We start from the raw sequence: 26,189 nt of genomic DNA, 5'->3' as shown, positions 1-26,189 counted from the left end.
ACCCTTAAATCTTTTATTGAGTGGCCACAGAGGTTGAAGTGTTCTCCTACTGGTTTTTGAATGTTATGATTCCTGATATCAGATTTGTGTCCATTTATTCTTTTGCATAGAGACTGTCGGGTTTGGCCAATGTACATGGCAGAGAGACATTGCTGGCACATGATGGCACATATCACATCGGTAGATGTGCAGGTGAACGAGCCCCTGATGGCATGGCTAATGTGATTAGGTCCTATGATGGTGTCACTTGAATAAATATGTGGATAGAGTTGGCATCACGCTTTGTTGCAAGGATAGGTTCCTGGGTTAGAGTTTTTGGTGTGTGGTTGCTGGTGAGTACTTGCTTCAGGTTGGGGGGCTGTCTGTAAGCAAGGACTGGTCTGTCTCCCAAGATCTGTGAGAGTGAGGGACCATTTTCAGGATAGGCTGTAAATCTTTGATGATGCGCTGGAGAGGTTTTAGTTGGGGGCTGAAGGTTGCAGCTAGTGGTGTTCTGTTGTTTCTTTTGTTGGGCCTGTCCTATAGTAGGTGAGTTCTGGGTACTCTTCTGCCTCTGTCAATCTGTTTTTTCACTTCAGCAGGTGGGTATTGTAGTTTTAAGAATGCTTGATAGAGATCTTATAGGTGTTTTGCCTCTGTCTGAGGGATTGGAGCAAATGCAGTTGTATCTTAGAGCTTGGCTGTAGACAATGGATTGTGTGGTGTGTCCTGGATGGAAGCTGGAGGCATGTAGGTAAGTATAGCATAGGTAAGGTTTCCGGTATAGGGTGGTGTTTATGTGACCATTGCTTATTAGCACCGTAGTGTCCAGAAATGAACCGCTTGTGTGGATTGATCTGGGCTGAGGTTGATGGTAGGATGGAAATTGTTGAAATCATGGTGGAATTCCTCAAGGGCTTCTTTTCCATGGGTCCAGAAGATGAAGATGTCATCAGTGTAGTGCAAGTAGAGTGGGGGTTTTAGGGGACAAGAGTTAAGGAAGTGTTGTTTTAAGTCAGCCATAAAAATGTTGGCATCCTGTGAGGCCATGCGGGTACCCATAGCAGTGGCGCTGACTTGAAGGTATACATTGTCCCCAAATGTGAAATAGTTGTGCGTGAGGACAAAGTCACAAAGGTCAGCCACCAGGTTTGCCATGACGTTATTGGCGATACTGTTCCTGATAGCTTGTAGTCCATCTTTGTGTGGAATGTTGGTGTAGAGGGCTTCTACATCCATAGTGGCCAGGAGGGTGTTTTCTGGAAGATCACCGATGGATTGTAGTTTCCTCAGAAGTCAGTGGTGTCTTGAAGATAGTTGGGAGTGCTGGTAGCATAGGGTCTGAGGAGAGAGTCCATATAGCCAGACAATCCTGCTGTCAGGGTGCCAATGCCTGAGATGATGAGGCATCTAGGATTCCCAGGTTTATGGATCTTGGGAAGCAGATAGAATACCCCTGGTCGGGGTTCTAGGCATGTATCTGCACAGATCTGTTCCTGTGCTTTTTCAGGGAGTTTCTTAAGCAGATGGTGTAGTTTCTTTTGGTAATCCTCAGTGGAATCAGAGGATAATGGCCTGTAGAATGTGGAGTTAGAGAGCTGCCTAGCAGCCTCTTGTTCATATTCCAACTTATTCATGATGATGACAGCACCTCCTTTGTCAGCCTTTTTGATTATGTCAGAGTTGTTCCTGAGGCTGTTGATGGTGTTGTGTTCAGCACAGCTGAGGTTATGGGGCAAGTGATGTTGCTTTTCCACAATTTCAGCCCGTGCAGTTATGGGGCTCGTTCACCTGCACATCTACCAATGTGATATGTGCCAGCAATGTCCCTCTGCCATGTACATTGGCCAAACCCGACAGTCTCTACGCAAAAGAATAAATGGACACAAATCTGACATCAGGAATCATAACATTCAAAAACCGGTAGGAAAACACTTCAACCTCTGTGGCCACTCAGTAAAAGATTTAAGGGTGGCAATTTTGCAACAGAAAAGCTTCAAAAACAGACTCCAAGGAGAAACTGCTGAGCTTGAATTAATATGCAAACTAGATACCATTAACTTGGGTTTGAACAGAGACGGGGAGTGGCTGGGTCATTACACATATTGAATCTATTTTCTTAAGTATCCTCACACCTTCTTGTCAGCTGTCTAAATGGGCCATCTTGATTATCACTACTAAAGTTTTTTTTCTCCTGCTGATAATAGCTCATCTTAACTAATTAGCCTCTCACAGTTTGTATGGTAACTTTCAACTTATCTGTGTGTGTGTGTGTCGTCTGTCTTTCTATATGTTCCATTCTATGCATCCGATGAAGTGGGCTGTAGCCCAAAAAAGCTTTATGCTCTAATAAATTGGTTAGTCTCTCTAAGGTGCCACGAGTACTTCTGTTCTTTTTGAGCTTCATACTGCACTGAAAGACAGTGAAGCACCAGCAGGGATTAACAGCAATCCATCCAGCCCATTCGGTAGCGGCTTGATAGGCTTCACTGGGTATTGTCTTATTTCCCCGCCAATCATTTTAATATAGGTTTATAGCAAGTTGCTGAAAGCCCGTAAGGATTTGGGAGAAGGAAAGAAATTCTTGAAATGAGAACAATCTAGAAAAAACACCCTCTATTTCCTTCTATACTATACTGAAAAACAAATCACTCTTTCTTGAATAGTTGTAAAGCAAGTCTGCCTGGCTAAAGTCCTTTAAGGAAAATGCAAGCATGGTGGGAAATCCTCCCTCAAAGCCACCTTTGACCTTTAACTTGTAGTAGTTTCAACTGCCAATTTTTAATATGATCTTTAAGTTTAGACTTATCTCTGCAAGCTTTGTGGGCTCGCAGATCAACCAGGTATTTCTGTTTGGTGTTAAAACACTGTTTCTACTAAAATATACTTTGTATAGCATACCAATATTTCATGTCATTTACTTTGTATTTGTAACTTGATGTATAAAAGGACACTAAACAAAAACTTAAACACAAGATCTAGATTTTCTGTGATGCAATGAGTTATATCTTTAGAGGTGAAAGGTCTAGTGCATCTAATTAAAATCATCCTTTTGGTTACACATGATGATCACTTTTAGTCTCAGTCTAGTTTGTCCGTATTGCAAAAGCACTGCATGCTTTTATCACACTTGGTATTCTATATATACTATGATGTTGCCCCGAGCTGGAGTAGCATGGTGTCACTGGTCAGTATTGTGCTGAATTGACAGAATTTTGTGTGTCAGCTTGCACTGAATGTGCTTTGCGTATTGTTCTTGATGTCATCGTGGTTTGCTGGGTATTTAGCACTCTTGAAAATTAGGCTGCTTAGGAGCCTAACTTTTTGGAATCCATTTTTTTAAAACAACCTTCGCATCTGTGTCCTTCGAGTGGGAAGACTTGCTGTATTGTATCTTAGAACTAACAACTATCTATTTATTTGAGTGTAGTGAGATGAAAGTTGGTGTGAGCTACACAAAAGATGGCCTTTGTAATACTTTAGGAATGATGTAAATCTACATATTAGCTTGGAATAGTTATAAAAAAAATTACATAATCTTTATCAAATTTAGGCACTTCTTACATGTATTGATATTTTAATTTGAAATTAGGCAAACAATGTAGAAAAATATTTTACAAGATATTTTAATAGGAATAAAATATTAATGTAAGTCATATACTTATTGTAACAAGGAGTCCGGTGGCACCTTAAAGACTAACAGATTTATTTGAGCATAAGCTTTCATGTGTAAAAACCTCACTTCACTTCTTGTTGTTTTTGTGGATACAGACTAACACGGCTACCCCCTGATACTTGACACCATACTTACTGTAGTATGTTTAGAACTTCTAAATATTTCATATCCAAGTGGGTTTGAACTGAAAGGGTAATAGGTCCTTCAATGAAGTGTGTTGTAAAAACAGGCATGTCAGCGCAGCTTAGTCATTTATAGCAATTCTTATGAGCTGTTTTGGATTTGCAGGACAAACTTCTGGAATGTTTTCATTAGAACTCACTAAGAATATTTTTTGCCTTTAAGAATAAACATGAGATCTTAAAATAACTGGTATTATTGAAGAGAACTTTTTGAAAGTTGTAAAAATGGCTATTTGTATATCACCAGAGCCACAGGGTGAAACATAAAAAGAAAAGGAGTACTTGTGGCACCTTAGAGACTAACCAATTTATTTGAGCATGAGCTTTTGTGAGCTACAGCTCACTTCATCGGATGCATACCGTGGAAACTGCAGAAGACATTATATACACACAGAGACCATGAAGATGTCATCAATATAGCGCAAGTAGAGTAGGGGCTTTAGGGGACGAGACTTTGTCCTTACCCATAACTATTTTACATTTGGGGACAATGTATACCTTCAGATCAGCGGCACTGCTATGGGTACCCGCATGGCCCCACAGTATGCCAACATTTTTATGGCTGATTTAGAACAACGCTTCCTCAGCTCTCGTCCCCTAAAGCCCCTACTCACGCTATATTAATGACATCTTCATCATCTGGACCCATGGAAAAGAAGCCCTTGAGGAATTCCACCATGCTTTCAACAATTTCTATCCCACCATCAACCTCAGCCTGGTCCAGTCCACACAAGAGATCCACTTCCTGGACACTACAGTGCTAATAAACAATGGTCACATAAACACCACCCTATACCAGAAACCTACTGGCCGCTATTCCTACCTACATGCCTCCAGCTTTCACCCTAACCACACCACACGATCCATCGTCTACAGCCAACCTCTGCGATACAACCGCATTTGCTCCAACCCCTCAGACAGAGACAAACACCTACAAGATCTCTGTCAAGCTTTCTTACAACTACAATACCCACCTGCGGAAGTGAAGAAACAGATTGCTAGAGCCAGAAGAGTTCCCAGAAGTCACCTACTACAGGACAGGCCTAACAAAGAAAATAACAGAACACCACTAGCCATCACCTTCAGCCCCCAACTAAAACCTCTCCAACGCATTATTAAGGATCTACAACCTATCCTGAAGGATGACCCAACACTCTCATAAATCTTGGGAGACAGGCCAGTCCTTGCCTACAGACAGCCCCGCAACCTGAAGCAAATACTCACCACACAACAGGACCACTAACCCAGGAACCTATCTTTGCAACAAAGCCCGTTGCCAGCTGTGCCCACATATCTATTCAGGGGACACCATCACAGGGCCTAATAACATCAGCCACACTATCAGAGGCTCGTTCACCTGCACATCCACCAATGTGATATGTGCCAGCAGTGCCCCTCTGCCATGTACATTGGTCAAACTGGACAGTCTCTACGTAAAAGAATAAATGGACACAAATCAGATGTCAAGAATTATAACATTCATAAACCAGTCGGAGAACACTTCAATCTCTCTGGTCACGCAATCACAGACATGAAGGTCGCTATCTTACAACAAAAAATCTTCAAATCCAGACTCCAGCGAGAAACTGCTGAATTGCAATTCATTTGCAAATTGGATACTATTAATTTAGGCTTATATAGAGACTGGGAGTGGCTAAGTCATTATGCAAGGTAGCCTATTTCCCCTTGTTTTTTCCTACTCCCCCTCCCCCCCCACCCCCCCAGACGTTCTGGTTAAACTTGGATTTAAACTTGGAGAGTGGTCAGTTTGGATGAGCTATTGCCAGCAGGAGAGTGAGTTTGTGTGTGTATGGGGGTGGGGGGGGGTGAGAAAATCTGGATTTGTGCTGGAAATGGCCCACCTTGATTATCATGCACATTGTAGGGAGAGTGGTCACTTTGGATGGGCTGTTACCAGTAGGAGAGTGAGTTTGGGGGGGGGGGGGGGAGGGTGGAGGGTGAGAAAACCTGGATTTGTGCTGGAAATGGCCCAACTTGATGATCACTTTAGATAAGGTATTACCAGCAGGACAGTGGGGTGGGAGGAGGTATTGTTTCATGGTCTCTGTGTGTATATACAATGTCTTCTGCAGTTTCCATGGTATGCATCCGATGAAGTGAGCTGTAGCTCACGAAAGCTCTCATGCTCAAATAAATTGGTTAGTCTCTAAGGTGCCACAAGTACTCCTTTTCTTTTTGCGAATACAGACTAACACGGCTGTTACTCTGAAACCTGTCATTATGCAAGGGTGAAACATGATTTTCTTGCCTCTTGGGACATGGGATACTTTAAAAGTGTTGAATAATTGTTATGATAAACTGTTGATGAGATTTCCTTGTATGGAAGTTTCAATGTGTGGAATGTATCAAATGCAGTTCACAAGGTTGGAGCTTTGTTTTTCATATTTTGGCAGAAATGATGGAATTTCAATTTGGGCAGTTAAAGTACATTTTTGTTTGTCACATTTTTAAGCTTTGCTGACTGAAGTTCATATTTTCCATTTATTTTCATTACAAAAACATAGGAGGGGGTAGTTAGTTTATTTTTTTGTCAAGGTCCAGATTTCTTGGTCAAATGTATAGTCAAGGGCCAGCCTCCAGAGAAAATAATAATAAAAAACAAACAATAAGTAAATAAAAAGATTGAGGTCCGTTCAAAAGTGTCTGGCTGTCCAGATTTGGCCCACATTCCACCTATTGACTATCCCTGCCATAGGGAATGCATATCATATACATATGAAGTTGTTTTAATTTGTTTTTACCTGCTATCATAGCACAATATTCCATCTGAAGTCCAAAGTTACTATGAAGTTTAGGGTTTTTTCGCACTTCTAAAAAAAGTACAAGTTTATTTTCTTGACACTTCTCTGTGGTAGCTATTGGTGCTTTTCTGATCTTGCTATTTTAAACAGTGAAAACTGTAGTGTAGAATTAAAGCTTCATGTAAAGCAAATTATGTAATTTCTTTTTGAATGACTTACATAGAACATCAAATTCCATACTTTAAAAATGTAATGCATAACAAATAGCTGTCTTTATTCCAGTTTACCATTTGGCTTAAAATTGTAGCCATTTACTGTACAAGCATACAATTTATTTCAGATGCCAATTAATGAATGGAAAGACTCATTCCTTGTGTTCTTCCATGGTCACACATATTGAAACGAGAAGACAGACATGTACATGCCCAACACAAATTATGTATGTACATGCCCAACACAAATTATGTATGTACATGCCCAACACAAATTATGTATGTACATGCCCAACACAAATTGTGAATATTTACATTGCAGTTTTGTTACCAAAGGAAGACCATTAAACAAGTAATCAAGTCATGTATGTGGGAATTTGCAGGGAGATATTTTGGGAATGGGGACTCTTCCGTATCGCGTGCAATTGGAAAACGTTAAACAAGTACAAGATCATATTGTGATGGGTTCAGTCACAGAGACCCCCTTGGGACTGTCACGTGATGTGCTGAAATTACCTCGGTCATAAACATACAGCTAAGGGTAGCATAAATTCCCTCCTTTACCTGTAAAGGGTTAAGAAGCTCAAATAACCTGGTTGGCACCTGACCAAAAGGACCAATAAGGGGAGAAGATGCTTTCAAATCTGTGGGGGAAGGTTTTTGTTTTGTTTTTTCTGTGTGTTCTCTCCAGGTCAGCGAGGAATTAGAGCAGGGAAAATACATCCCCTAAAGCCATATCTGAACTAAGCATCTAAGATTACAAATTGTAAGTAATAGGAAGGAAATGCATTAGATTATCTTTTGTTTTAGCTTGTGAATTTTCCCTGTGCTAAGAGGGAGATTTATTCCTCTTTTTTTTTTTTTTTGGTATCTTTAAAGTTTTCCTAGAGGAAAATCCTCTGTTTTGAATCTGATTACCCTGTAAAATTACCTTCCATCCTGATTTTATAAAGGTGCTGCTTTTATTTTGTTTTTATAATAAAGATCTGTTTTTAAGAACCTGATTGGGTTTTAGTGTCCTAAAAACCCAAGGGGCTGGTCTGTGCTCACCTTGTTAACCTAACCTATTTGGTTGGTATATTATTTTCAAGCCTCCCAGGAAAGGGGGTGAAAGGGTTTGGGGGGATATTTTACGGAAACAGGAACTCCAAGTGGTCCTTTTCCTAAATCTTTGTCTAACTCACTTGGGGGTGGCAGCAGTACCCATCCAAGAACAAAAAAGGATTTGTGCCTTGGGAAAGTTTTTAACCTAAGGTGGTAAAAATAAGCTTAGGGGGTCTTTCATGCGGGTCCCCACATCTGTACCCTAAAGTTCAGAGTGGGGAGGAAATCTTGACAATCTCTGAGCCCGTTTTCCCTGCCAGCTTGGGACTCCAGAACCCTTCCTTATTGAGCCAGACATGCTACGTCTGCTGCAACACAGACCCAGGTCTGCACCATGCCCCCAAAGCTGCAGACTTTAATCAAAAACTGCTCAGCAAGTCACCTATCTCCAGCACCCAGACATCCAGCTCCCAATGGGATGCAAACCCCAAATAAATCTGTTTTACTCTGTATAAAGCTTATACAAATAAATTGTCCACCTGCTATAACATTGATAGAGAGCTATGCACAGCTGTTTGCTCCCCCAGGTATTAATCACTTACTCTGGGTTAATTAATAAATTAAAGTGATTTTATTAAGTATAAAAAGTAGGATTTAAGTAGTGTTAAGTAATCACAGACAGAACAAAGTAATTTACCAAGCAAAATAAAACAAACATGCAAGTCTAAACCTAATACATATAGGAAACTGAATACAGGTAAATCTCACCCTCAGATGTTCCAATAAGCTTCTTTCACAGACTAGACTCCTTCTTAGTCTGGGCCCAATCCTTTTCCCTGGTACCATTCTTATTAGTTCCAGCTCAGGTGGTAACTAGGGGATTTCTCATGACTGTAGCCCCCATTGTTCTGTTCCACCCCCTTTTATGGCTTTGGCACAAGGCAGGAATCTTTTGTCTCTCTGGGTCTCCATCCCTCCTTCTAAATGGAAAAGCACCAGGTTTAAGATGGATTCCATTATCTGGTGACATGTCCTGTGAGACCCCAAGCCTTCATTCTTTCCAGCCTGACTCACAGCAATACAGGACAGCTTACAAGTAAACAGAGCCATTTACAACTAATTTTCCTGGTCAATGGGAGCCGTCAAGATTCTAAACCACCATTAGTGGCCCACGCTTTGCATAATTACAATAGGACTCAGACAACTTCATATTTCTAGTTTTAGATATAAGAATGATACATACAAATAGGATGAACACTCAGTAGATTGCAAAAAGAAAAGGAGTACTTGTGGCACCTTAGAGACTAACCAATTTATTTGAGCATAAGCTTTCGTGAGCTACAGCTCACTTCATCGGATGCATGTAGCTCACGAAAGCTTATGCTCAAATAAATTGGTTAGTCTCTAAGGTGCCACAAGTACTCCTTTTCTTTTTGCGAATACAGACTAACACGGCTGCTACTCTGAAACTCAGTAGATTATAAGCTTTGTAATGATACCTGATGAGACCTTCTGCATAAAGCATATTCCAGTTACCTTATTCACATTCCAAGCATATTTTCATAAAGCACATGGAGTACAAAGTCACACACACAATGTAACTTTGGGGGGGAGAGTGGGGCATGGCTTTATCCACAGCCACAGTTTACATCAAGTTTTAAAGTAAAATGAATGTTTATAATGTATAAATAGAAAAGATCTTAAAATTATCTTAAAAGGGGGTGTGCCATGAGTTCTACCTTAAAGTGACACTAGCTACAGTCTCCCATAACTTGCCATCATAACTAATTCCACAATTTAATTCCATAATTAAGTTGACGTCACACGCTGTGAAAGTATGAGAGAAGATCGATTAAAAGCATTTGTGTGGAATGGTTGAAATTTGGAAGGGTCTATATGGATTCATACCAGGAAGGAGCATAGTTGCACTATTAATCCTTATGGAGTAGTTCAGAGAAAAGAGATAGCAACAGGGTATTGTCTTTATAGACTTGGAGAAGGCATGCAATCGTGTACCGAGAGAACTAGTTATACTTCTTCAATACTGCAATTTAAAAAAAACAAGAAACAAAAAACCTTCATTCATGCATGCGTTTCAAACAGTTGCTTTAGGGTTGGTTATATTGGGTAGTCATTTATCGTGTGTGTGTGTGTATATGTGTGTGTGTATATGTATATATGAACTGGATGAGATTTACAGGTGACTAAGTCTAACACCTTTGGTTTGAAATAGCTTTTCTTCTACTAGGGGAGCTTCCTACCAAGGCTTATGATCCCCACCAGCCCTGGCAAGACTTATTTTAAGGCAGTCTTTATTTGTCTTGACATCCTCATCTGACCAGCATTATAGTGGTAGCTGTACCACCAGCTTACTGCACAGTGCCCCACTGAGAGATGTCGTCAATTGGTCTAAAACTTCTTATTGAATATTCCCAGTTGCCCTGCATATCTGCAGGGAGTTCCCCTGTTCAAGACCTGGGGGATGCACGTGATGAGATTTGGTCGCAACTGATGCATGAAGGACAATTGGTTCAAACTTAAGTCACCTTTGCTGGAAACAAGTGAATCCACTGTTGAAAGGGATAAGAAGGGAGACTTGGGGGTGGAATACTCATGTTAAAGAATCCATTAGGGGAAAAAGTAACCTTCAAAAAATAGCAGGCCAAGGGTTTGAGGAGAGATAAGATGGCATACGTGGGGGCAAAAAAGGAGGCCAAAAGAAATGTGACAGCAAGAAGTATGGACTGTGATGCATATATAACTAACTAGGATTACAGGAGGGAGAGAAGACTATTTATGGACTCAAGGCAAGAGAGAAAATGATGAGAGATTTGAACAAGTTTGCTTATGTTAGAAATGAATATAGTATATTGCAAACAAAGGGTCAATCAAAATTTGGAGTGATTATTTTGAAAGAGTGATGCATGAGAACCTAAGGGGGGAATTAAGAATATGTGAGCCAAACTGGAACGCAATAGATTACCTCCAGGACAACGTGGTTACAGAGGCATTTAGGAATATGAAAAAAGGAGAAGTACAAGTGGATGCAGTGAAATCATCGGGAAGGAAAGGCATCAAGTATCTTACAAGTTTGTTCAGTGATATTCTTAAAAAAGGGAAAATGCCAAATGAATGGCATAAAAGCTCTGTTGCCCATTTTTAAACTTTAACACAGGGTTAACATCTCCTTTATTATTGCCCAATTAAGCTGACATCACATGTTATAAAAGTAGGGGAGAAGATTACTGAAAAGCTTCTGTGTGGAATGTTTGAAATTTGGAAGTCAGTATGGGTTCATGCTAGGAAGGAGCACAGTTGATACCATACTTGCACTATGAATCCTCATGGGGTAATTCATAGAAAAGAAACCACAACTGGGTATTGTCTTTGTGGACCTGGAGAAGGTGGAGTTTTCAGTGGAGAGGTGAGCGAGAATGATGTGTCAGTCTTTTCCAGGATACGCATGCTGCCGTGACTACCACAGCCAAAACTAAATGAAGCTACAGTAGAGAACTTTTACTAAAAGCTAGCCTACATCAGGGCTCAGTGTCAAGCCTCATTTTGTTTGCAATTGTCCTGGATACAAGTGAGAATATACAAAGGGAGCTGCCTTGGAACATGCTGTTTGCTAATGATTTAGTGATGTGTGAAAGATTGTGAGATCCTGCAAGCTAACTTTAAACAGTGGCAACATAGTTTTGAGCAGGCTGGGCTTAGGGTGACTGTTGGTAAGACCAAGACTCTGATAACTGAGGAAGGAGAACTCCCCATAAAAGGATATAGCAAGGAGAGAGCCAAGAGTGAAAGAATTTAAATTTTAAAGGCCAGTGGTTGCTGACAATAGTGCCTTCCTGACTGATGCCTGGCATCATACCAGAGCTGTATGAAGCAAATGGCCAGTGCGGATTGAAGTTCTCTGTGATAAAAAGATAATGATAAAGTTAAAAGGTAGCATGTATAAAACTGAAATTTGACTCCTCTTACTGTACGGAATGGAGACTTGGCCAGTCACAAGAAAGGGAATCTGTGTGCTCTTCACTAAAGAAATGAAGACATTAAGATGGTCTTGTGTTTGGACATGCCCTGATATGAAACAAGGTTTAAGCAACCTAAAAATAGCCTCTCCAATCCTGAGTCTATCATTCGCCAGGAAAGAACCCAGCAGCTCCTCAGCCCACTTGCCTTGACAAAAGTTTCTGTTAAACCGAGTGAAGAGTCTTTCAAGCCCTGTATAAAGTTAGGAAGGACTTGTGTTTGAAAGGTTCCAGCCTGAGTGTCTTTGTATTGTGTCCTCCACCCCCAAATACAGTTCTGTTAAACTTAATCAGAGCATTCTGGATCTTCATTATTGCTGCAATGTTTCATCTTCTTCGTACCTGAAGTTCTTAAGACTGGGTTTTTTCAACTTTTTCAAATATTATTTATTTCTATACTGTAGAGCCTAGGGGCCATAGTCATAGACCAAGTACTAGGTACTTTACAAATACAGAACAAAAAGACAGCCCCTGCCTCAAGGGACTTATAACCTGACATGAAACGACAGATGGATATAGACAGACAAGGGCGTACAAGTAAACAATGAAATAGTATTGGTCATGATAGGCACATGAGCAGCCTAACTATTGTAAAGTTTTTTGTAGGCATTGTGGCAAAGGAGGGATTTGAAGGTGGGTAATCAAGTACATAGCTTTGTATACATTTATGGGGAGTGCCTTCCAAGCCTATGGGTCAGCATGGGAGAAAGCAATGAAGGTGTGTTAGAAAATTGAACAAGTGGGCAGTGGAGGCAGGCATCACAGGTCAATAGGAGATGAGTGTCAACAGCAAAATAGTGAATGAAAAATGATAGGGTGGTGATTGGCTGAAGGGCCTTGGAAGTGAATATGAGCAGCTTGTTTGATGTATAAATGGGGATCAAGTAGAGGGATTCAAAGTGGGATAATGCGATCAAAGTGATGCCATAGGAAAATGATATTTGCAATAGTATTTTGCCTGGATATGAGTGGGGCAAGACTGCATTTGTCAAGGCTAGCGAGAAGGGGTGGATAAAGTAAATAAGGAAGTGTTATTTACTCCTCCTTCTCATAACACAAGAACTAGGGGTCACCAAATGAAATTAATAGGCAACAGGTTTAAAATAAACAGAAGGAAGTATTTCTTCATGCACTGCTCAGTCAGTCTGTGGAACTCTTTGTCAAAGGATGTTGTGAAGGTCAAGACTATAACAGGGTTCAAAAAAGAACTAGATAAATTCATGGAGGATAGGTTGATCAATGGCTATTAGCCAGGATGGGGAGAGATGGTGTCCCTAGCCTCTGTTTTCCAGAAGCTGGGAATGGATGACGGGATGGATCACTCGAGGAATATCTGTTCTGTTTATTCCCCCCGAAGCACCTGGCATGGGCCACTATTGGAAGACGGGATACTGGGTGAGAATGACCTTTGGTCTGACCCAGTGTGGCCTTTCTTATGTTAAGGACGTTGCTGTAATGGTGGTGCAATATAAAAAGCTAATCTTGTTCGCTCCATTAAATTTCTGTTACAGTCTTTGATTGGAAGAATTCTTTTTTTTAATCCTATCGTTTGGTAGTGTAACATTTGGTTTTTTGCAAACTGTACAGTTGGGAAAGGGACTCAGATAAAGTAAATAAACCATGAGAATGTACTGCTAAAAGTATTGAGATTCTATAACATTGTTCTAGTTATCAGACTTATTACAGTGCCTTTTTATTAGTTTTCCTTAAATAGGAATGCCATTTATTTTAAATTGTACAAATTGTTTCACATATGGGGATTCCTAATATGTCATTGTATGCCAATAAAGAAGTAAATCCTTTCCATTCAGGGAGGTATTTAAGCATATGCCAACCTTAAAGTTAAGCATATTTTTAAATATCTTGTGCTTTTGTAGCATTTGCAATTGAGACATAATATAAGAATGAAATTCTGGTTGAATGCATTTCACTTCTGTTTTTCCCTGAGCTAGCTTTTTCTTTCCTTAGTCTAAGATGTGGGTCACTGTACTGAAATAACATACTTTATTATCTTTATGTAGATGCATGGCTTCTATTTATGTCTACTTAGTTAAATTGAACAGTAATACAGGCCTGCACAATCCAGACTAAAACCATTTGTCACATACTGAAATCTGCTGACTGAAAGTGTTGTCTTTGAGTTTCTGCTTTAAGAAAAAGAAAAAAAATGTTTTGTACTCTGTGGGTCATTTTAACTGGGTAGGGTAACTTTTTTTTTTTTTTTTCACTTGTAACAAATTATTTAGGTTTAATGCAATGTAAACATTAGACTGGAAAGGACCTCCTGGGTCACTGAGTCCAGTCTCTTGCTGTTGCCATCAACCCTGTCATATAATCCAATTGATAAATTTATCCAGATCAATCTTAAAACTATAGTTAGTTTGTTTGCCCCCACTACACCTGCTGGAAGGCTGTTCCAGAACCTCTCTTCTTATGATTAGAAATCTTCTAATTTTCAACCTAAATGTATTCATGGCCAATTTATGCCCATTTGTTCTTGTGCCAACATTGTCCTTTATTTTAAATAGGTCTTCTCCCTCCCTGATGTTTTACCACTTGCCCCCCAGTGCATTTATAGAGAGCAATCTTATCCCCCCACATCCTTCATTTTGCTAGGCTAAATAAGCCAAGATCTTTTCTCTAGTAGGATAGGCTCTTCAGTCCTCTGGTTGTCCTAATATCCCTTCTCTGCATCTGTTTCAGTTTGAATTCATCTTTCTGGTTACATGGGTAACCAGAATTATACACAGTATTCCAGATGAGGTCTTATCAGTGCCTTGTGCGATGATATTAATACTTCTCTAGCTCTACTGGAAATACCTCACCAGATACATCCTAGGATTATATTTGCCTTTTTTACAGCCACATCACATTGGTGGCTCAGTCATCCTGTAATCAGCAAATGCACCTAGGTCTGTCTTTCTCCTCTGTCATTTCCAACTGATAAACTCCATCTTATCGCAGGTATCAGGGGGTAGCTGTGTTAGTCTCTATCCACAAAAACAACTAGGAGTCCGGTGGCACCTTAAAGACTAACAGATTTATTTGAGCATAAGCTTTCGTGGCAGAAATTCTTAAATGTCTAGGAATAAGGAATGTAGGCCATACTTTCAAGGTGGAGGACTCTATTCTGGTAATCAGTGATTCTGAAAAAGATTTGGGGGTGGATAATCCCCTGAACATGAGCTTCCAGCATGCTTTGGCCAAAAGGGCTGATATGATCCTTGGGTGTATAAACAGTAATCGTGAGTAAGAGCACAGATATTTTTATCTGTGTTTGGCACTGATGTGACTGCTACTGGAATACACTGTCCCGTACTTGTTTCCACAGTTCAAGAAGTCCATTAACTGGAGAGAGTTCAGAGGACAGCCATGAAAACGATGGAAGGATTATAAAACATGATACTCAGTTTAGTTTAACAAAGACTTGATTAGTCTAAGTACCTACATGGGGAACAAGTGTTTGATAATGGGCTCTTCAGTCTAGCAGAGAAACATATAACAATCTAATGGCTGGAAGGTGAAGCTAGACAAATTCAGACAGGAAATAAGGTATACATTTTTAAATGAAGGTAATTAATCATTCAAATAATTTACCAAGGGTCATGATGATTCTCCATCACTGGCAACTTTTAAATCAAGATTGGATGTTTTTCTAAAAGATCTGCTCTGGGAATTATTCCTTTTTTTTCCATTTTAACTAAAGTCCAGATTAGACCCATTGCATTTCCCTTGTCTAAAAAACTCAGTTATTTTTTCAAAGAAAGTTATTGGGTTAGTCTGGCATGATCTCTCTCTGATATACCCATCTGCATTTTACCAACTTTTCTGTTTTTTTTTCCATGTCTTTAGTTATTCTTGTCTTTAAAATTTATTTTGAAGAGTATTTAACTTTGATTTAAAGGTGTATACCTTTTTAGGTTCAAAAAGATTTAGTTGCCAATATAAGCATCCCAGTTATAGCACTCTTCGCTCTTGGAATCTGCTATTTCTATGCTAGGACATCTGCATGACAAGCTATATCCATACCAGGATAGTTGTGTGGAAAGCCATGTAAATAAACCGTAACACGTTGTTAACACAACCTTGAAGAATACCACCAATGTGTGGAATTAACTTGAAGCTAATGCTCACCTCTGCCATTATTCTTCATTAATTTAAGGTTTGAAATGTTTCAGTATGGTCATGTATTTCCATCGTGAAACAATATGTAGTGATCTGAAATAATGAATCTTGTGGAACTTTCTTGTTTAGGATTTGGCCCTTGTTGCTCCTGAAGCTCCTTCAGAACAAGCCAGAAGAGTTTTTCAAACCTATGACCCAGAAGGTAAGGCTGCATTGTTTAGTTTTGGGTTGAAATCTTTATATTGACTGGTTTTGAGTGTGAAGAATCTCTCTCGAAAAATAGGGCAACAGTTTTACAATATATGCAAAACACTGCACCTCCAATAGCACAGTCCCCTGCATTATAAGGCACATTGCTCATGATGAGGCTTAATGCTGATCACAGGGTATGTGTACACTACTGCTGGAGGGTGCAAATTCCAACTTGGGGAGACATACATCCGCACTAGCTCTGATTTAGTGAGGTAGTGTGCTATAAATCATACATGGCTGCCCTGTGTATGATCTCATTCAAGACCACAGGTATGTATTTGGCACAGCTAGCCCCTCCCATTGCTTGCACTGCCATGACTACGCTGCTATTTTTAATGAGCTAGCACAATCAGAGCTAGTTACAGGTATGTCTCCTCAGGATGGAATTCACATCTTCCAGCTCTTGTGTAGACAGACATATCCATAGGGAAATGTGCTACCTACTGATAAAACAGCAACACTTCATGATTTGTTGGTTAATCAACCTAATAATAAAATGGACACGCCCCTTGAAAACTACAGAGCATGAGGAAGTCAAATATAGCGATAGTAGGAAGTAGGGTTCTCATTGTAAGCTTTTCAACGCTGGGGACTTTCTTTGTATGTGACCCACCACTTTCCCTAATCTTACATTTTCAGAAATGTAAAACTTTCATACCTGATCCATCGTGATCTGATAAGTACTGAAAAATTCCTTAGTTTCATTTTAGAACTCAAAGCTGGCTGATATTCACATTTTATTTTAATTAGAAACAAGTTTAGAAACATTCTCTCACCATTTTAAGGTGGCATTTATATGTTGTCAAGGTTCCTCCCCCACTCTGAACTCTAGGGTACAGATGTGGGGACCTGCATGAAAAACCTCCTAAGCTTATCTTTACCAGCTTAGGTCAAAACTTCCCCAAGGTACAAAATATTGCCCCCCCGTTGTCCTTGGACTGGCCGCTACCACCACCAAACTAATACTGGTTACTGGGGAAGAGCTGTTTGGACGCGTCCTTCCCCCCAAAATACTTCCCAAAACCCTGCACCCCACTTCCTGGACAAAGTTTGGTAAAAAGCCTCACCAATTTGCCTAGGTGACTACAGACCCAGACCCTTGGATCTTAAGAACAATGAACAATCCTCCCAACACTTGCACCCCCCCTTTTCTGGGAAATGTTGGATAAAAGGCCTCACCAATTTGCATAGGTGACCACAGACCCAAACCCTTGGATCTGAGAACAATGAAAAAGCATTCAGTTTTTTACAAGAAGACTTTTAATAAAAAATAGAAGTAAATAGAAATAAAGAAATCTCCCCTGTAAAATCAGGATGGTAGATATCTTACAGGGTAATTAGATTCAAAAGCATAGAGAACCCCTCTAGGCAAAACCTTAAGTTACAAAAAAGATACACAGACAGAAATAGTTATTCTATTCAGCACAATTCTTTTCTCAGCCATTTAAAGAAATCATAATCTAACACATACCTAGCTAGATTACTTACTAAAAGTTCTAAGACTCCATTCCTGGTCTATCCCCTGCAGAAACCAGCATACAGACAGACACAGACCCTTTGTTTCTCTCCCTCCTCCCAGCTTTTGAAAGTATCTTGTCTCCTCATTGGTCATTTTGGTCAGGTGCCAGCGAGGTTACCTTTAGCTTCTTAACCCTTTACAGGTGAGAGGAGCTTTCCCCTGGCCAGGAGGGATTTCAAAGGGGTTTACCCTTCCCTTTATATTTATGACATATGTCTATTACTAAAAAATCGTTTTAAGTTTAATAAGGTTCGCATTTTCAAACGTTTTAGAAAAATGGCATTTTTAAGATGTGTAAGCCTGAAATTTTTTAATTGGGGGAAATATGTATGGAAATCATGTGTTCTAAGACCTCATCTTGTAACTTTACAGTGCACTCTCAAATTCTAAGATGTGGCTTTGATTACCAATATTTTGGGTACAATCCATAATCTTGAAATGTTTTCAGTTTATTTTCCCCTACTGAGAAAATTTGTTCCTTTTGCAGATAATGGATTTATACCTGATACCCTTCTAGAAGATGTAATGAAGGCGTTGGACCTTGTATCAGATCCTGAATAGTAAGTATAATTTGTGTAGCTAAATTTTCATTTAACAGATTAGTTATGGGTTGGTTTTATCTTGAATTGTTAGTATATCTAATTCTGTGTAGTGTCCTAAGGATAGTGTCTCAAAATATTGAGTCAGTTGTAAATGAAAGAAAAAAGGCCTAAAGATAAGATTCAAAATAATTTTTGATTTAGAAAGAAGAGCGTCTTTCCTAGCTCCCAGTTACTAGCTATTTGTGACTGGCGTTTCTGTAAGTGCATGTATTTGCCTATGACAACCCAATACTGTAAGGCGAATCTGTGTGCTGGAAAAAACAAGGTCTCTCAACAGCTGACCACCATGTTACAAGAAGATTTAATACCATCCTAGAGCTCAAAGTTCAAACTGCTTTTCAGATTTTGTGTTTCTGTATGGTTGCATTTTATATAGTTGTACTTTGTTTCAATCAATACCAGATATGTACAATAACTCCTCACTTAGTCGTCCCGGTTAACATTGTTTCGTTGCTGATCAGTTAGGGAACATGCTCGTTTAAAGTTGTGCAATGTTCCCTTATAATGTCGTTTGGCAGCTGCCTGCTTTGTCCACTGCTTTCAGGAAGAGCAGCCCGTTGCAGCTAGCTGGTGGGGGCTTGGAACCAAGGTGGACCAGCAGCCTCCCTATCAGTTCCCTGTGAAGCAGCCACCCAGCAGGCTATCAGTTGCCTGCAGTTCACTGTCCCTCCCCTCAATGCCATGTGCTGCTCCTGCCGTCTGCCTTGGAGTTGCTCCCCGAGCCTCCTCCCTTGTGTGTGTGTGTGGTGTGTGTGTTGGGTGGGGAGGGGGGCTAATATCAGGGTGTCCCCCTCCCCCTAGCTACTGCACCCCGCTTACTCCATCTCCATAGAGAAGGTGGGGGACATGACAGGGCTCAGGATGGAGGAAGCTTCCTGGCAGCAGCTGTGGTCTCAGCTTGCTGATTAACTTAACAAGGCAGTATACTAAAGAGTGGGTCAGCATACTTAAAGGGGAAATGCACATCTCTTCTCTCCCCCCCCCCCCACACACACACTCTGCCATGCTGTCTCCCCTCCCTCCATTCCTGCTGCTTTGTAGAGTGTGAGGCTAGATTAACAACGAGTTAATCTCTTGAGGCCTCATCCACTTGCTAGTTCATCATTTAGCAGTAAGGCATTCCCTGGGAAATATCCCACCCTCTGACTTCACCATCTCAACCAAGCTTCACAGTATTAAATTGTTTGTTTAAAACTTATACTCTGTGTGTGTATATTATATAAAAAAAAACACATCTTTTTTGTCTGGCAAAAAAAAATTCCCTGGAACCTAACAGCCCCCCCCCCCCCCTTACATTAATTCTTATGGGGAAATTGGATTCTTTTAACGTCGTTTCGCTTGAAGTCGCATTTTTCAGGAACATAACTACAACGTTAAGTGAGGAGTTACTGTACAGGTTTTAATAGTAGCTATTCAGATAAAACTCTCTTCACTCGGTAATTTAATTCTCATTTGGACTGGCATTGCCGGTAGTGTTTCCCAAATGCTTGGTGGTAGCAAATAACTTCTGCACCAAGGTCTGCTTATGTAGTCATATTTTGCTTCCTGAATACCCAATCCAGAGAGCAAATCTCAGTGTCTGAACTTGTTTTTCCACCTTCCAGGCTTTAACTTTGCTCATTTATAAATTTATAATTAACTTTGCTCATTTATAAAATTCCATTTTATCCTAATCAAAAGAGTTGTGAACTCTTCCAAAACAAATTAGGGATGTTAGCTCTGTGTGAAACATATTTTCTCCCTCCAGAGGGGAACAGAATTTTGCAAGTTCTAGGGAAAGAGCCTGATTTGGGAAGCTTGGAAAGGCTTCTTTTGTTCTACTGCCTCTAACAAATTTGCTTTCCCAAAGAAAAGGGAAAAATCTTCCTTCCAAATCCAGCTTTCTTTCAGAATTGGCTGCTTGGGTTTTTAGATATTTGTGGCATAATCATGACCTCTTATTTCATATGGAACATCAGGTGTTGTATGGTCAAGAATCATTCACAAGAAAGGCATACCATATTGAAAAGACTCTTTTCTGCGGATAATGCTGTGGAATTTCTCCATATCCATCGTCTGCAATATTTTCTCTCTGTTAAAGCAGTAGTATAATAGAGTAGGTTCTGACTTATGTAGGTTCACCACATTTTTCAGCTGACAGCTAAGTCTCTGTATTTCGGGTTTCCAGTCCATGAAATATGGAACAAACTTAAACAACATAAAGAGTATTTGGATTCTTAATTCCTTATATGTCGGCTGCAAATGTGGTGTTCTTCGAAGCAAATAACATCTAAATTATGTATAGTATACATGTAGTTTCCTATAAGGTGCTACCTCAGGCTGTGATCTCTTCAGATCTCAAAACCTAACCACCCTCAGACCTGCTCAGTATTTGGGAGGTGTGCAAGGAAAACCATTTGTGGTCAGATAGTTTATGCTGGTGACTCAGTAGATGGAATTATTGTATTTCAATTCTGAACTAATTCCTGCAACATGGCATTGAGGGCACTATTGCTGAAGGTGTCATTTTTAATTAGAGATGAAATGAGATTCTCAAACTCATAGATATTAAGGTCAGAAGGGACCATTATGATCATCTAGTCTGACCTCCTGCACAATGCAGGCCGCAGAATCTCGCTCACCCACTCCTGCAATAAACCGCTCACCTATGTCTGAGCTATTGAAGTCCTCAAATCATGGTTTAAAGACCTCAAGATGCAGAGAATCCTCCAGCAAGTGACCCGTGCCCCACGCTGCAGAGGAAGGCGAAAAACCCCCAGGGCCTCTTGCAATCGGCCTTGGAGGAATATTCCTTCCTGACCCCAAATATGGCGATCAGCTGAACCCTGAGCATGTGGGCAACACTCACCAGCCAGATACCCAGGAAAGAATTTTCTGTAGTAACTCAGATCCCACCCCATCTAACATCCCATCACAGGCCATTGGGCCTATTTACCATGAATAGTTAAAGATCGGTTAATTGCCAAAATCATGTTATCCCATCAAACCATCTCCTCCATAAACTTAGAGTTTAATCTTGAAGCCAGATAGGTCTTTTGCCCCCACCGCTTCCCTTGGAAGGCTGTTCCAGAACTTCACTCCTCTGATGGTTAGAAACCTTCGTCTAATTTCAAGTCTAAACTTCCCAATGGCCAGTTTATATCCATTTGTTCTTGTGTCCACATTGGTACTGAGCTTAAATAATTCCTCTCCCTCTCCGGTATTTATCCCTCCGATATATTTATCGAGAACAATCATATCTCTCCTCAGCCTTCTTTTGGTTAGGCTAAACAAGCCAAGCTCCTTGAGTCTCCTTTCATAAGACTGGTTTTCCATTCCTCGGATCATCCTAGTAGCCCTTTTCCATACCTGTTCCAGTTTGAATTCATCCTTCTTAAACATGGAAGACCAGAACTGCACACAGTATTCCCGGTGAGGTCTCACCAGTACCTTGTATAACGGTACTAACACTTCCTTATCTCTACTGGAAATGCCTCGCCTGATGCATCCCAAGATCGCATTAGCTTTTTTCACAGCCATATCACATTAGCGGCTCATAGTCATCCTGTGGTCAACCAATACTCCAAGGTCCTTCTCCTCCTCCGTTACTTCTAATTGATGCATCCCCAGCTTATAACTAAAATTCTTGTTGTTAATCCCTAAATGCATGACGTTACACTTCTCACTATTAAATTCCATCCTATTACTATTACTCCAGTTTACAAGGTCATCCAGATCCTCCTGTATGATATCCCAGTCTTTCTCTAAATTGACAATATCTCCCAGCTTTGTATCATCCATAAACTTTATTGGCGCACACCCACGTTTTGTGCCGAGGTCAGTAATAAAAAGATTAAATAAGATTGGTCCCAAAACCGATCCCTGAGGAACTCCACTGATAACCTCTCTCCAGTCTGACAGTGCACCTTTCAGTATGACCAGCTGTAGTCTCCCTTTTAACCAATTCCTTATGCACCTTTCAATTTTCATATTGATCCCCATCTTTTCAAATTTAACTAATAATTCCCCTAATTTGCTAATTTGTGATTACTAAAGATCCTATGATACTCTTTAGAAGATCAGTGTTCTTTAGCCCTGGTTAGAATTTGATGGTTACATTTTACCGAACTTCCATCTATATTTTCAGTTAGTTAACATTTACTTTCTACATAAGAACAGCCATACTGGAGTCAGACCAGTGGTCCATGTAGCCCAGTATCCTGTCTTCTGACAGTGGCCAATGCCAGATGCTTCAAAAGGAATTAACAGAACAGGGCAATTATCAAGTGATCCATTCCCTATCATCGAGTCCTAGCATCTAGCAGTCAGAGGCTTAGGGACACCCAGCGCATGGGGTCACATCCCTTACCATTTTAGCTAATTCTTTTTTTAATCCAGTTAGTTTTGTTCTTCACAACGTCTCCTGGTAATGAGTTCCGCGGGTTGACTGCATTATGTGAAGTAGTACTTTTCTTTTGTTTGTTGCAAACCTGCTGCCTATTGATTTCATTGGGTGACTCCTAGATCTTGTTAGGTGAAGGGGTAAATAACACATTCACATTGTCCATATCATTCATGATTTTATAGAACTCAATAATATCCCCCTTTAGTAGTCTCTTTTCCAAGCTGAATAGTCCCAGTCTTTTTAATCTCTCCTCATATGGAAGCTGTTCCATACCCCTAAATATTTTTGTTGCCCTTCTCTATACCTTTTTTCATTTCTAAAATCTCTTTTGAAATGGGGTGACCAGACCTGCCCGCAGTATTTGACGTGTGGGCACACCATGGATTTATATAGTGGTATTATACTTATATTTTACTATATATCCCATTCCTAACATTCTAATAGCTTATTTGACTTCTTCCGCATATTGAGTGGATGTTTTCAGAGAACTATCCACAATGACTCCAAGATCTTTCTTGGGTGATAACAGCTAATTTAGATCTCAATATTTTGTTTGTACAGTTGGGATTATGTTTTCCAATGTGTATTATTTTGCATTTATCAACACTGAATTTCATCTGCCATTTTTTTCTTGCCCAGTCACCCAATTTTGTGGGATCCCTCTAACTCTTTACAGTCAGCTTTGGACTTAATTATCTTGAGTAATTTTGTATTATTTGCAAACTTTGCCACCTCACTGTTTACCTCTTTTTGCAGATCATTTATGAATATGTTGAACAGCACAGCTCCCAGTACTGATCCTTGGGAGATGCTATTTACCTCTCTCTGTTCTGAAAACTGATCATTTATTCATATACTTTGTTTCCTATCTTTTAACCAGTTAATGATCCATTAAAGGACTATCTTTTATCTCATGACTGCTTAAAACCAGGCTTCAAACTTAGTGTGGCTGAGAGGTTTTTAAACAGTTGCTGTATTATTTTCTAGAGATGTATTTCATTGAGTAAAGGGGTTTCTCTATATTCATTAAGTTAATTGCAGAGCATTTGAAAAGTGGTATACACTTGTGGGCTTATCTACAAAGTGGAATAATGCATCTTACAGGGGTGTGATTTCTAATGCGCACTAATGTGTTGCGTGTTGACAAGTCCATGTAACCTGCTGCACTTTAACATAGCTCTGTCTGAAACAGTACTATGTTAAAGTGAGCTGTGGAAACTGTAGTGTGCACCAGCAGGCTCTACATGGGCCAATTTAATGCACAATATGTTAGTGCACGTTAGAAATCACACCCTCACACTGCACATTGCTGCTCCCTGTAAACAAGCCCTAAATATGCCTTATGTGCATTCTGTCCACTAATCCATTATGCCTAGAACCTGTTCTAATGTTCCAAAACTGAGCAGTTTTCAGACTGCTTTAAAAAAATTAAAATGTCTAACACACCAAAGATGTGGCTTACTAGCAGAATGGTAAATATTCTGTCATGGACCAGTGACAGGTTTAAAATTAATGTTAAAATTCTGCTTGATTTACAGGAGAGCTAGTTTAGATACGGTGTGAATTCTAAAATTTCTCATTCAGAAGCCTATCCTGATAAGCTTTTAGAACTAGACTGGGAGCTAGGAAAAATATGAATACTTTTTAAAGCTCTGCTAAACAGTCTGTAAAATATATTGCATAAATAGAAATGTAAATGTTTTATTGACACTCATTTACAACAGCTGGCAAAAATCCCGCACTGCTGCCAATAAAGCTTTTATACTACTCAGTATACATACAAAAACAGAGAATGAGAGTATACACTATCAAAATAAATGTTAAGTGGTTTGGGCTACTTTAATATGAAAGGCATTTTGTAAATATACAATGAAAAACCTGGGACCTTATTTCAATGAAATTTATTCTTATCAAACTTAATTTTAAAAACCTCTGAAATGTATTCATTGGTGGCTTTTCAAATCTCCACTTAAAAGCAGGTTGTTTGGTCAGAACTCTTCAAAGAATGACTGGCTTGTGTGTTTAAGATGAGGAATGCTTGCAGCATACAGCAAAATGTCTTCTGAGTTAAAGTGTAGGTTTTAGTTTGCATGACTTTCAACTGACTTTACCTAATAAGGCAATCTTTCAAAATTATAACTACTTCCATTTTAAATAACAGATTACTTTGGTTTAAAAATAACTGCATTTTCTCAAATCTGGTGCCGTTCTGGTGCATTTGTCATTTTAAGAGTCTAAATAAAAAAAACCTCAATATATTTGGCAGTCAGAAGTGTTGTAGTACCCCATAACATAGTCATGCAAGAATAAAAATGTGCAACTCATATTTTTGTATCCAATGTTCTTGTTTTAGTGTAAATCTCATGAAGACCAAATTAGACCCAGAAGGACTAGGAATCATATTACTGGGTCCCTTTCTGCAAGAATTCTTCCCTGAGCAGGTAACGTAGATTTTTTTTTTTTCTCCTCCTTATGCCATAGAACATTTTGTATTTCACTAAATAGGATTCTTCAGTGATGCATTAAACATTCATACCTCAAATGTGCATTTTTGCAAAATTATTTAGTCTAATAAATGTTACATTTCTTTGATTACTTCGGGTCAGCTGGTAACTCTTTGCACTGTTCAGTTCAGTATAACTGTCGTATGTGATTTAGCATTCCAAAATGTTTAAATGAAAAGCTATTCTAATTTGTAGCCTTCGCACCAAAAAGCAATCTCCACTGAAGCTGCCAAGTGTCAGATAAGTAGAGCCCTGTACGGATGCATCCGATCTATATCCACAAAAATTATCTGTGGATATCCGCAGTTATCCATGGATTTTCAGGGCTCTACACTGGGGACCAGGCTGAGACTCCAAGGCATATTCTCTCTCACTATATAACTTGAAGCTATAGTTAGTAAACAAAATAGCCTTATTAATTTCAGCCATGTTTGAAATACAGGAAAATCAGCATTTGTCAAAGTTATGAAACTTTATTTTAAAGATTCTAAGTGTTACTAAGGAAAAGTGAAACAGCCACAACTATTTTAAAAGTATACTTGGCAATGCACCTTTTAAAGATGTAATATTGATGAGAAAAATGTACTGTAGTAAAACGATACTGCAAAGTAAGTAACACTAAGGTATGTCTACACTACGAAATTAGGTTGATTTTATAGAATTCGGTTTTATACAGTCAATTGCGTATGTCCACACTAAGCACATTCAGATGGCGGACTGCGTCCTCACTACTGTGGCTAGCATAGACTTACAGAGCGGTGCACTGTGGGTTGCTATCCCACAGTTCCCGCAGTCTCCGCTGCCCATTGGAATATTGAGTTAAGCTCCCAATGCCTGATGGGGCAGAAACTTTGTCGCGGGTGGTTTTGGGTACATATCGTCGGGCCCACCTCACTCTGAAAGCAACGGCAGAC

The 26,189-nt window shown here is 39.7% G+C and overlaps 1 protein-coding gene across 1 annotated transcript in view; it reads left to right on the top strand.

Annotated features, from left to right (window-relative positions):
* MINDY3 (MINDY lysine 48 deubiquitinase 3) overlaps nt 1-26,189 on the top strand; it is a 99,058-nt gene that overhangs the window by 66,079 nt on the left and 6,790 nt on the right. The window contains exons 11-13 of the mRNA XM_077808156.1: nt 16,144-16,216; nt 18,273-18,345; nt 25,125-25,212. Coding sequence (XP_077664282.1) covers nt 16,144-16,216; nt 18,273-18,345; nt 25,125-25,212 — 234 coding nt within the window. The remainder of the gene's footprint in view (nt 1-16,143; nt 16,217-18,272; nt 18,346-25,124; nt 25,213-26,189) is intronic.

The sequence above is a fragment of the Eretmochelys imbricata genome, chromosome 2 (genome assembly GCF_965152235.1).
Source record: "Eretmochelys imbricata isolate rEreImb1 chromosome 2, rEreImb1.hap1, whole genome shotgun sequence".
Lineage (NCBI taxonomy): Eukaryota > Metazoa > Chordata > Testudines > Cheloniidae > Eretmochelys > Eretmochelys imbricata.
Note: the sequence above shows the minus strand (reverse complement) of the source record. Positions and strands in the feature narration are given on the sequence as shown.